At 39.4% G+C, this 13,241-nt stretch overlaps 1 protein-coding gene across 4 annotated transcripts in view; it reads right to left on the reverse strand.

The window, feature by feature from the left end:
* Positions 1–3,005: 3,005 nt before the first annotated feature.
* The window catches only part of pex3 (peroxisomal biogenesis factor 3), a 54,647-nt gene continuing 44,411 nt past the window's right edge, over positions 3,006–13,241 (reverse strand). For 3 of the 4 annotated variants that reach the window (XM_025898830.1, XM_005452399.4, XM_019346022.2), the window contains 11 exons: positions 10,227–10,358; positions 10,051–10,132; positions 9,803–9,846; positions 9,536–9,657; positions 8,531–8,597; positions 8,377–8,431; positions 8,047–8,185; positions 7,889–7,959; positions 7,676–7,798; positions 6,523–6,619; positions 3,006–5,803 (listed from right to left, as the gene is read on the reverse strand). In XM_025898830.1, coding sequence (XP_025754615.1) covers positions 5,720–5,803; positions 6,523–6,619; positions 7,676–7,798; positions 7,889–7,959; positions 8,047–8,185; positions 8,377–8,431; positions 8,531–8,597; positions 9,536–9,657; positions 9,803–9,846; positions 10,051–10,132; positions 10,227–10,358 — 1,016 coding nt within the window. In that variant the 3' untranslated portion in view covers positions 3,006–5,719. Of the gene's footprint in view, positions 5,804–6,522; positions 6,620–7,675; positions 7,799–7,888; positions 7,960–8,046; positions 8,186–8,376; positions 8,432–8,530; positions 8,598–9,535; positions 9,658–9,802; positions 9,847–10,050; positions 10,133–10,226; positions 10,359–12,755; positions 12,975–13,241 lie in introns of those variants that run through there. The other variant, XM_013272259.3, reaches the window with a different exon arrangement.

Raw genomic sequence — 13,241 nt, forward strand, 5'->3', positions numbered from 1 at the left:
TCTTTAAATGAATCTCTTTAAATAAGCATCATCATCATCGTGCTATGACTGGTGTCACTGCAAATACTATGGTGTTTTCAATGAGACAGTCCAATAACAGCATTATGACTAAAAAGACTTGCCATGAAGTTTCCTGAAAAAGCTGAAAATGGCATTCAAATGGGACCTTTTCTGCCATACTGTTACAAAGATGGATGCTCTTTCTGATCATGGAAAAGTTTCAAATAATGAGGTCAACAAGTAATTCCTGTGAGCATAATGCACAGGCTTCAAGTGCTGTAAATGCTCAGTTTCAGCCACTTTTTTCTATTCTTTGTGCTCTGTCATGTCAGAGTTAGAGGAAATATCTCTAATAAGGTCTGCTCTGGCTGTGAATGTGGAAGCTCCGCCCATCAGCTATTTGAATTTTCTTTGTAAAGTGGAGCCAGGCAGAACAAAAAGCTTAAAGGTTTGTTGCCTTTTGAGATCCAAGCCCACCATTTTCCCAGGTTTTGCGTTGCAGGTGGTGAGCTCATTTTCTTGGAAATAAAAACGCAAATCACCTTTGAACTGTGCTGGTCCTTTGGCACTAATGATTTTTCTGTGGAAATACCTTAAACAAGTTCTGGCACCGACACCATATTTACAAAGACAGATCCTTAAAAATAACAAAGCAAAATGTTCCCATCAGTGTTATTATTATTGTTGAAGATGATTCACATGTTTAAGGTTGAATTTCCTTTTAAAACGCTACATTCTATTTATTCTACAGTAATCCATCATATTCTATAAAGTAACATGCCGGTAATGTGCCTGTTCTGTCGAAACCAACAACCTCTGAAAGCAGTTTTTTCTTTCAATCTGCTCAGAAACACAGGCATACCATTTGATTATAATAAGAATATAATAAATATATTTATTTAAAATAAACACAGCTTAAAAAGCTTGAGTAGAGTGTGACGTGGGTATTTATCAATATCTACAGGTGGATCAAATATTAATGAAAAATAAAAGTGGGACATTAGCAAGACAGATGGTTAAACTTTGTAGATTTAATCAATCAAGCGATTTCTCAGAGATACTAATCTGGTGCTGATGGAACATGCATCTGTCCAGCAATACAGTTTTATTAAACTGGACATGGCAGGAGGTCCCCTCTCAATCATCAATGCTTTCATTAGTGATGAATTATTAAAATGAGTTATTGAAACTTTCATATGTCCTACATGTTGGCCGAGGTGGTTAAGAAGACAAAAGTATCTGTTATAACTGAATCTTAGTGCTGATCTACTTGGTAATGCTAGGTGTTTCCACACAAAGTGTACATAGTAGCTGATCTCAGAACCGTGAAAGCAGAGCCAGCAGCAGCTTGCCTAACATGATAGTCTCCGATCAGTTTCCTGTCAAAGACTAGAGGCTTATCCACACATGCACATGGACAAACAACCAGAAAAAGAAGCTGACCTCTCAGCTTGAGAAGTTTCATTTATTTTTAATGGGATACAGACATGCGCATGGGAACGCCTACCTCAGATTTCAGAAGCTCTGTAATCAAGCGGAATTAATTTTGCTTGCAGAGACAATAGCCGACTGTGGCCACAAGATGGCAGTAATGAAAAAGGTGGTAAATATGCAATAGCAAAGCTTTGCGATGATGCTTGAGATGAAATGAGATAGACAGTTTTATTTTATGTTTTAATTGATGTTTATTTTTACATCTCACTAGATAAGCACTGCTTGCTTAGATGGAAAGTCACTTTAGCTTACCCATGTCTAAATATTGTTGGCTTCCACCCAAAACAAAAAACAAGACTTGGCAGTATGCAGGAGCATAGTGCTGTCTGTGCAAAACTCCAATATGGGAACAGCAAAAATGGTCAGCTACAGGAACTGCAAAAATCACTGGGTGATCAAGGAGGCAACATTTTTTTTAAACTGTCTGAATCTTATTAGACACTAGTTGCTGATGCTCCTTTCTGCTTTCTATGTGGAGTTTGCATGTTGCCCTTGTACCTGAAGCCAAGTATGCTTACCCAAACATGTGCATGTTAGGTTAACCAATGATTCTAAATTGAGTATGGAGTAGATAACGCACTGTGTGACTCTATGGTTAGAATTTGATTTGTAATCTAAAGTCACTTTGAGTGGTCGGTAAGACTCAATCAGCGCTATAAAATGTGGTCTAAGTGGATGGAACTGGTTCTAAATTGAGCACTAGTGGAAAATGGTTTTAGTCTTGTGTTTTCCATTTTTGTTAGAATAGTTGAAGTTGCACATTATAACCACACACTGATTTTCCAAAGCTCCAAAGCTTAACTGGAGCATTTATGATGGGTTTGATATGCTCGAGGGCATGTGAGCTGTGGTTATTCCCTTTAACTTTCTCTGATCAGACTTAACCTTCAGGTCATAATAAACTGCATCAGATCTGTGTTTAAACTTAAACTTCTATCAAACTAAATACAGACAACATTACATCAAGTTGTCAAATAGTTAGAAAAATTCAAACTCTGATGAAAAAGTTAATCCACAAAATACATCTGAATAATAATAATGACAATATTAAATCGGCTTTCCCCTTTTGTGTTAATTTTCAGTCTGACCAACTTTTTTCACATCATAATGCAAGGTCAGCCAGCCTTATCTTGGTTTGCAATGCAAGAAAGCAATGAGCTGGGCTTTTAATAGCACACATGAAGAGGCTGTCTCAATCTATCCATAAGACCACAGCGGAAAGAAAATAATGTGACTGTGATTACGAAATGTTTTATTTCTATTTTAGGAAAATCTTTCCACTAAATTAAGTAATTAATCCTTTCATACGTCACAAGAGTCACACAATTTTTAACAGCCACACTGATCATTTTCCAATACCAGCATTTTCCAACATGTGGGAAAATGCTGATCTTAGGATGATAAGAGCCCACAGTAGAGAACAGTAGAGTGCCCCCTAGTGACACAACAACTCCATGAAAATTTCCAGTTTGAACCTTTAAAAATACACAAAAGAAAGACAGTATATGAAATCACGTGTCATATGCATTATCTCTTTAATGAATTGATACAAACATACATTTCAGCTGTCATTCAGGACATTATGCTTCAAAAAGGCATAACATCTGTGATTAAATACAGAGTTTTACATTCTCACCCTGCTGCGTTTATTATGCAACTCGGGAACCAGGAACTAAGTTAGTCGGACCGTCACCTGTTTCCTCATGTTCTGAGAAGGAAACTAAGTGAAAAATTTGCCTTGACAAACAATTAGTGGAAAGTCAGACTCAGAGTTTTTCTCCATTACAGCTGCAGGAGCATTTCAGGCGATCAAAAGTGATCCACAACTTTGCTTAAATTAAGACTTTTAGGAGCAGAGATTTTTATGGAGCAGATATGAGAGTGAATACACCTGGCTGGATGTTGTAAATTCTTGTAATCAAAGCCGTATGAGACATAACGTATCAAACATCATATGAAAACTGCGATGGAGACAGAATTCAGAACTGAAACCTGGCACTGACTTCTCAGAAAGAATTCTTGAAGCCGGGAGTTTTGATACTGATTAAATCAAACACCTTCAACTATCAGCGACCTCATTCCTCTCAGTGAAAACAGTGACTCATAGGGGCTCAAAGTGCAGTATTTCTCAATGTTCTACCTACACGATCAGCTGATCAGGTGTGACTATTTCTTTTAAACTCTCTTTTGCACATATACTCCTTCCTCCCCTCAACCCGATGGCATCTCAGTGTCAGCTTCACATCTAAAAGCAAACAGTGGCTGCACCTTTGTAAAACTGCAATCATACCAGCTCATAACTAGTATTCATTTTAACAAGAGTGCATACACGCTGCCATACTAACGGAAAGGCATATACAAGAGCTCTTGCGCATCCTTCTGAGTTGTTTGTGAGTTGGACTTCATAAAACAATTCATCTCAACAACTCCGTTTCTGATTTACAGGATGAATTTTTACTGTTTCAAAAACACAAAAGAGATTTCTTTCTCACAGGACAGCCCCAGGGGCAGGTACACCTGTCCAACATTCAAAGGTGTGGTTGCACTTTTCTAGAAACAATGCAAACAACACACTGAGTGCAAAGGTTCGTCTGCCCTTGTTGCAAATGCACACACTGCTGCTCTTTCCATCACTGTGAGAGGTATGCACAAATAAAGCAGTGAGGTACTTTGATGTAAAAGTGTCACTTTACCAGACTGATGAAACAGTGATACGCGCCCATGTCTCAGAAAAGGGCCTGATGTAGCATGTGCAGGCAGAGAGTGAAAATATGCAGCACAGCAGGACGACAGGAGAAAGATTGGGCTTTGAATAACAGTCCTGTAGTGTCTATACAGATGAGTCTAAAGCCAAGTGGTCAAATACATATGAGCATAAGAAAAATGGGAAAGATTAGAAAGATTTTGCACCAAAAATGAAATTAACTTGAAATAATGAGAAAAATATCTGTGCCATTTAAATAAAATGATGCTGCTTTCTCACAAAGAAGAGAATATTATACCAATAATATAAAGAATTGAAAGACGAGGGACTTCAAAACAGGGGAAGCAACTTCATGTGAAGCTAAAGGTTGGAAATAAGCATATAAACAGTTGAAGAAGTGTGGCACCTTGTGGACAACAAAGGAACTGCAGAAGTTAGAGTTAAAAGAGCCTCCAAAACAGATTTATAGCATGAAATCAGATTAAAATTCAGGGAAGTCTTCATATAATTTTGTAGCTCCATATTAAAAAAATCACAGTTAACTACACTGGGTGTTTCTAGCATGAAAGACAACGCCATTGGCATGTCTCAGCTATGCACATGGTCTTTTTCTGTAGCTATATACACTGGATTGGTGACGTACGAATGTCACTCCCAGCTTGTCATGCTTCACACATTTCCCATTGTGGAGCACCCCATTTTAACCCAAATAGCTACATCTTTTCCTAAGACCAGCCGAATTAATTTTAGTGCCCAAACTCAACCAGTAAATGAGAGTGAAAACATGTGAAAAAGGTCCAAAAGTGACACAAACCACCGTCCACTGACTGATAAACCTGTGACCAGAGACCTTACACCATCAGCAACCATCAAACCTCCCAATGTTTGTAGAACTCTAAAAATGGGTCATTTACTCTCATTCCATCACCATGTGACACTTCCAGAATGAAAACAAAGATACAGATTTTACTATCCATGACATTTTCATTAGCTTCTTCATCCAAGTTTAAGTTGAAATATTCTGAAAACACCATCTGCTGCACCATCTGCCCCCCACAATAAAAATACTGATTAATAACAATAGAAATGTGTCCACACCTGACCAATCTTACAAACAAGCCACTACAGAAGTTTAAACAGAAAAAGAGAAACACACTGTAAACTCTTCTGATCTTCAAACACACAGCCGAGGTGCAGAGCAAACAAAAACCACCTTACTGGGTTAAATGGGACTCCAGTTCCCAAGGAGCAATGGTCCTAAAGTTGATTGCAGGCTCTGCTCTGACTACAGACTCAGTGGAGGTCTCATCTTCCTCCTCCCGTTTGGTAATTCACCACGGCGCTGAGCTTGAACACCCCTGCTGTCCTGCCGTGGCCACAAATCACGGAGTAAGAAGTCTGCGAGATGCTGAGGAGGAAAAGTGTCTCATGAGGAGCTGACAGTCCAGGACTTTTTTCATCCCACTCTTCTTCCTCTTGAATCCTCCCTCGCCTTCTCCTCATCTCGTCCAATCCAGACGATTACTTCTGCAGCTCCTGCGGTGTGCTGAAGGTCTCGTAGACATTGGCCGCAAACTCCTTCACCTGGTCGTTCATCAGCAGCTCCTGCAGAGATTGCACAGATTTAAACATGTTTTATTAACATACAACCAAGTTTGTAAGAAAATAAAAGTCAAAATAAACAAATCTGCAATATGTTGTCTTTGTACAATTTTTAATTAAGTAAAGGATATACATGATTTGGTTTTATTTACATGTTACACAAATCCTAACTTTTTTGGAAAAAAATAAAAATTAATATATAGTCAAACAATCCTCTTAAATAATAAAAATTAATATATAGTCTCTTAAATAATTTCAATCAAAATAAAGGTTTGATAAAGGGCCCAAAAGTGCAGATGAATAAGAATAAAGTCATCTAAGAGTGTTTGAAACACATTAAAGAAAGTGAAACGGATCGCGCAAGATTAAAGATTTCATAATCAATCTGACAGTGACTCTCTAGAACTCATTAACATGTGTACTCTGATATGTGAGCTGCAACTGTCAGCAGGTTGGAACATCTGTTTGAACATTACGCTCCCAACAGTAAAGAAAATCAAAAAGCAAACAGGGTGTGGACAATGACCAATTGACAGATAGCCAGCAGCTACAGCAGCTGCCTGTTCCAACTGTTTCACCCTGAATCTGGCTGTTTGAAGACTTCATAGAAGTTATTAACAGGTCAAAGCCAGTTTGCCATTCTGAAATACTGCACATCTCTCTGATACAGTTCACTCCCACCGTTTGTTCATCTGAACCAAGAAAATGGTGTTCGATGTTACCTGAACAAAGTGACTGGGGGTCTCGCTGCAGATGGTGTTGATCTGACCGTTGATGATGGGGATGATCTTTGCCAGCGGCAGACTGACTGCAGACAGACTGAACACACAAACAGAAAAAGACAGCAAAGTTAAGGTAATGCCCACTTGATGCTAATGTGTGCTGGGAAATAAGAACAAGAACAAACCCCCCCCCCAAAAAACAAAACAAAACAAAATAAAACACCCACCTCACAACACTTAATATGTTTATAAGGAGTGTCTTTTACATTACACATGGCTGGTATTTATGTTCAGACAAAACCGAGGAGTGACCACGACCTCCACAGAATCAGATCTGACAACCCCAAACAACCGACAGTGAAGCAAGTTAGATGTTAATATAGTCCTCCTGAACAGGCAGGACTATATTAATGTCCATTTTGGCATTCCCAAAAGGAAAAGCTTAAAAAGAACAATCAAAGTACACGTCTGAGACCTGACTTGAATGTTAACATCTTCTAAATCATTATGTGCATTTTCAGTTTCAGCTTGTGAAACTGGCTCTCTGGTTACCTGTCAAAATCACTGCGGCAACCCATACTGAATATATGCCCTGGTGAGGACCAGGTTATGTTCAGAGGTTTAGTTTAAAATCGCCAGGAGGGCCCACATTTTCCTTGATTCTTATATTCGCAGCACGTTTTAAATGCAATATCGATTCTCTGCTGGAGGGACATTTTTACATGTGCAAGCTGTTAAGCCATACTTTACTAAAACCACTGAATGAAGTACAAATTGAACGCTGTAATGTCACAGGAATGAAAATGTATAAATGTCTTTATATTTGATGGTAATCTGCTGCTTGGTCTGTTTAACACTGCTGGAACTGCAGCTACTCGAATGCAGAACATAAAGGGATTATTTTGTGTGGAAGAATATGAAGCGCCCCGTTTTATGTGAGCAGAATGAAGCAGTTGTCAAGCCAACGTAGCCAAAGAAAGCCCGGCGTATTGTAATTTGTTCACAGTGTAACCTTCAGGTCACCAAACTCACAATGACAGAATAATATCTCCAGCTGCTATCACATATGTAGGGATTTAATAAGATTTTTCCACGTTTCAAATGCAAATGATAGCAGTAAAACGAACCAATAAAGCAGGTGTCAATGGCTTACCTATCAGGTCCACAGCTGGGGGCAGAGTCACCTGGAGGCGGGCGGAAGAACTCGGCCAGGTTGTCACAGAGACGGGAGAAACCTCGGTTCAGACAGGCTTTGAGGACAGTGGTGAAGTCTGGACTGAAGTCAGACACAAAAAGCAGAAATTCACCTTTCACGGGAGCACAAACACAATCTTGTAGCATACCTACAAACAGGTGTGTCATTTACCTATCCAGCATGTCTCTAGTCTCGTTAAGCAGCTTTATGGTCATAATGTCATTGTCTGTAAGCCCGCACGCCTACAGAAGCAGAAGAAAAGAGATCTGTAAGACTCTGTAATGGGGTTTTCCCACGAATGGCGGTGTAAATCTGCTGTGAGCAGTCACCTGATCGGCCAGCACGTTCTCGTCATCTGCAAGCAGGTACCAGGACAGAGACCGCCTCGAGCTGGCCTCCACCTCCGCTCTGATCCAGTTCAGCTGCTGCTCCAACTCCAGCAGAGACCAGGTCTCCTTCAGAGACACGCTGCAGATGAGAAATAAACCACGTTGATATTTTGATGATCGATTTTTTAATTTAAAAGATGCACAACAAAGACCAATACAAATAATTTATTCCACATTGCTTTTACCAGCCTAAGCTAAGTTGTTAATAACTTGTTCCGTTGCTTTATAGATCACTGATGGATAATGAAGAGAATAATTGCTGCAGATCACCTTCCCAGTGAGCTCTGTACCGCCTTCTTCACTACTGTTATCAGCTCTGTCAAACCTAGTGTGAGACAGAGACAGAAGAAACATTACAAGAGTCCTGCACTGACAGATGGAAACAAGGATTTTACAGTTTTCTGCTTTTGTGTGAGTGCTATACCGTCTCCCAGTAGGTGCTGGATACTTGACAAGTACTGCTGCTGGACGTCTGGGGGGGCAAGAAGAGTCTGCAAGCAGACACACAACACAGACACACTCCCGAATAATATTCACCTCAGCTTTAAACAAATACAAGCAGAGATTTTTTGAGCCAATCTAAGCTTATTTTAATTAACAGGTCATTAGTTAAATCTTTCACGTATTCTCTTCTATGTTATTCAGTTCAGGCAAAAGCACTGCTGTGCTGCTCTCTTTAATCACGGCCATGTGTTACACTTCACCAGTTTCACTGGGGAATCAAATAAAACTGGACCTTTTTTTTTTTTTAACCTGTTAACAGTGTTCGTCAGGGAAACCTTGGGTCCTGGCATATCTGGATATTCATTCAAACATTTTTACACAAACCTTAGATAATCTTTCATCTTACTACAGGAAACATGTTTCTGGTGCAGGAGTCAGTACACAGGACGACTATTTCCTAGCTGTGGGTACACCAAAATATTACCCGTCTTACTGTCAGACTGACACAAACAGCATAACTGGACACAAACTGGGAACTAGCAGGTCAGAAATGGGCATTCTCACATTCTCATATCACTGAAAGATGTGGGAAATATTTTCTGACATGTACCACCCACCCAAACAATGTCCACCCTGCCAGTGGACGTGTTTGGAGCATGACAAAGAACCCAAGGCTTTGCCCTGGGCTCCAAACTCTCCAACAGACAAACCACCCCACAATTCATCACCTCAGTGTGGCAGAAACTGCAGGACAGTCCGAGAGGCTCACAACAGGTCAGGGCTTTTTTGGGGAATCCAGATAATGTTTAAAAGGTGTATTTTTTATGATCATGGATAAATATTATCAGACAGATATTTAACATGTCTAATATGTCTCTCTCTTTCCAAACAGTTTCCAAAGTTCCCAAAACTCCTGACACAGTGAGCTGCAGCTGATCCATTTATACAGTAGTCAATCAGTTCTAGGAATCACTGTGCTCCTCACCGTTGTGCTCTTTCCCACTGAGTTATCCAGGTACAGGTATCCTCCAATGATGTTCAGCTGGACTCTCAGTAAAACCACCAGCATACAGGTGCTGTACACCGCCACAATCGTGCGTGTAAAACCTGAGCGAAACGACAAGTTCTGTTATCAAATTTTAAGTTTTCTTATGTTTGTTTTTAAATCCAATAAGTCATTTATTAGATTATTTAGAGGCATTTGGATTTTACTCAGATACACTCTGTGACATCTGAACTGAAAAACACTTACTGATGATCTTTAAATCTTCCCAAATCTCCAGTTTATTAGCCGGTCTGTAAAGTAGATGTGAAGGAGAGAAATGGGCATAAGCCACTGTACACATTTATTTCACCACATGAACTTGTTTTCCTCAAGAATAAAAAAAAAAAACTGCAACAGTCAACATAAAATAATGAACAAAAGAAAAATGTAGCCTTAAATAATAAACTTATGTGTACTACTACTGTTTGAACGAGTTAAAGAAGCTTTTTCCTCACTTGGACTTGAGTAGTGTTGTGAGACTTTCTGAGTTGAGTTGCGTGACAATGGCTTCTTTGAGCGCCGGGAGCATGGACAACACTGCAACACACATTTAAATCTTTCACTTCAGTGTTGATCCTCACCTTTTTCTGTCAACTGTTAGTCATAACAAGGTCAAGTGTAAAATAATTACCAGTCATGTTGCAGGTCCTCTGGTTGCTCTCGAAGTGGAACTGTCTTCTGGCCTGAGCAATGTACTCTGTAGCCTCCCTCTCTTGGATCTCGCGGAACTTTATCTGGGCATATTTACCTAGAAGGTACACGCCTGAGAAGGGACACAGGCAGCACAATGAGGTCACATTAGATGAAGAAAACTATCCTTGGCTTTGGAACGATGCAAAAGCTAACCAGGATTTGCCCTGGAGATATTTATGACATGGAATAATACCAGAGGGCTGTACTTTCAGTAGCAGATTTACAGATTTGTGACGAATTAAAGGTGTTGAATCACTGTGTAAAATATAACAGCTCAAATGAGCCTTGAAATGGATTCTCCAAGTTTCTCCAGTGCAAGGATAAACACTGTTTTTCAAAAGTATATTCCCTAAACCTAACCATCCAATAGTTGTAACTGTGAAAACATTATGGTGTAAATTACACAGGACGGGCCATTGGGACTTCATTAAATCACCTTTAGCACCTTTATGGGGGAAAGAATTTTAATTGGTGGGGCACAGGTTGACTGGCTACAGTGGCGTACAGGCACCTTCTATGTATCACATTTATTTGATTGCAGAACCAAACGTTTCCTGAGCTTCGATCAGATTGTTAAGCTATATAATTTTCAGCGCAATCAATTCTGGAGATATGTCCAAACACGCAGACTTTATCAAAATGGCTGGAAAGCCCCACGAGTTGTCCTGCAGCCAGGCCTGTGGAAGCACTGCTTTCAAGATCACCTCTAAGATGTACCATTTACTGCAAGATCAGTTAGCTGACCCTCTTTCCAAAGTTAAAGGTTGTTGGGCCCAAGATCTGGCAGTGGACAGATCTCCAGCTGAATGGGAGTCATAACTTCATAATGTTAATACCATGTATAAGGAAATAGGCAGCAGATTTATCCAGTTAAAGATAATCCACAGGTGGCATTGAACAATTGCAAAAATGGAATTTGATTCAATGGACATTTGCTGGAGATGTGATAGCCAGGATGCCTCGATTCTACATATGCTATGGAGCTGTCCGGCACTTTGGGACTGGTGGGAAAATATCATGGAGGTCATTTTTAGTGTTCTGAAAAGAAGATTTCGCATCTTACCAAAACTGTCCATGCTTGGTATAACCACAGAACTTTCTGACTGTGACTTCTCCCCCCATAATAAAAAATGGATCATCCTGGCCCTTACTACAGCTAAACGGGTCCGACACTGGCAGGAAAAGTGCCCCCCTCCCTAGGAAGAATGGTTGACGACAATGGTTAAATTGGCATCCTACGAAATAGTGACTTATGGTTTAATAGACAAACTCTATCAGTATAACTGTATTAGGTCGTCTTTTACTAGCTGGCTTTCTGCAACTTGAGGTGCACAGGGGATGAGGGAGTGGTGGGTGTGGGGTCTGGTGCGTGAAAATAGAGTGTAATAAATGTAATTTTTCTTGTTTTGTTTATATTGAAAGTTTAAAAATAAAAATGTTGAAACAAAAAAAAGTATATTCCCTTATTGGGTGATTTGATGATTGCGGTAGAGAAGTTTAAACAGCTGCTCGATTAAGCTGGGATTGGACAGTAAAAACATGTGATCATTTTCAAATCATCCAGTGACTCAATGAACTAAAGAACTGTCATTCTGCAATAGACAAATTTCATCAGGAAATAAAACGTTTCATCAGAAGACAAAGGTGCTCATTCAGAAAAACTTGCACTGCAGGGACTCTTGCCTCCTGGTGCCACTGCCTGCTATCTCTGGACTCCCCCCCCCCCCCCCCCACATCACATATTTACCACTCTCAGTTTTAAACCAGTAAAGTCAAATCAGAAAATGCACTTCAACTTAAAGTAGAAACACTACATATTCTTAAACATTAAAAAAGTGGGCTAATTATTAAAAGCCCCCCCACCCATATAGCCACCGGATCCCACTTACAAATGTGTGCCTATGTTACGACTTGCTGCAGATGCTATAGCTTCTCAATTAATATGATTAGTGAGACTGAATTTTCCATAAAGCCACGTGAGATAAAAGGCCATCAGTTATGTGGAGGTCAACGTACACTTAATTCATTTTAAACACGAATAATGAACAGCTACACCAAACTTCATTCATTTGTTGGCTATTTAAAGAGCCCCATATAAAATACACCGTAAGAACTCCAATTAATAGTATTTAACTTAGTAATCAACTACCACATAATGCAGTGTTAATTTCGGTGAAACTAACTGGTTTCCTAAAAAGGTCTTTTCAATGCAAACACACCTTGTGGGTTGTTAAAAAAAAAAAACAGGGTAGTTTCACTAAATATTCTGCGGCACGATGGAGAAAACAAATTCTGAATAAACCAAATACCATTCTTTTTTGATGCTTTTGAAATATGGGTTAGTGTGCATTTCTTCTGTCTTTATTTTACAGGGGGATAAAAAGCCCAGTTTAAACGCTGTTCCGCGGAGTCTGGCGTGTTGCTGCAGTCTTGCATTAGCACGGCGGCTAACAGGAACATGACTTACCTCCAATTAGAGCTCCGGTGAAAATAAATTTCTTTTTATGGCGTTTTATAAAATTCCACGCAGACGAAAACATCCTCGGACAGAGAGAGGGCCACCAACTAAAACAACAAAAACTATATTTCTAAATTCTTTCTTACTATTTTACGGACATGTTTCGGATAGCAGCTTGCTAACTCTCAAAAGTGCCAAAGTACTTTGGTCATGGTAACTATTGTAATGACTTCCGGTTATCTATTTCAAAATAAAACCACAAGTCGAACTATAATACAGTAATAACAAAGTGACTTTCTGTCTGCAACAAGGCTCCTGGAAACATTCTTATTTATTTATGCAAGGAAGAAGCACTTACTATTTTTAAATGCATATAAATTATACAATACAATGCAATATACCAATGCACATACAAGCTTTGCAAAACTGAGCCAAAATCTTAAAATAAAATATTTCAAAATTTGACGAAAACAAAAGTGAATATCTAATATATAG

The sequence above is a fragment of the Oreochromis niloticus genome, linkage group LG15 (assembly GCF_001858045.2).
Source record: "Oreochromis niloticus isolate F11D_XX linkage group LG15, O_niloticus_UMD_NMBU, whole genome shotgun sequence".
Lineage (NCBI taxonomy): Eukaryota > Metazoa > Chordata > Actinopteri > Cichliformes > Cichlidae > Oreochromis > Oreochromis niloticus.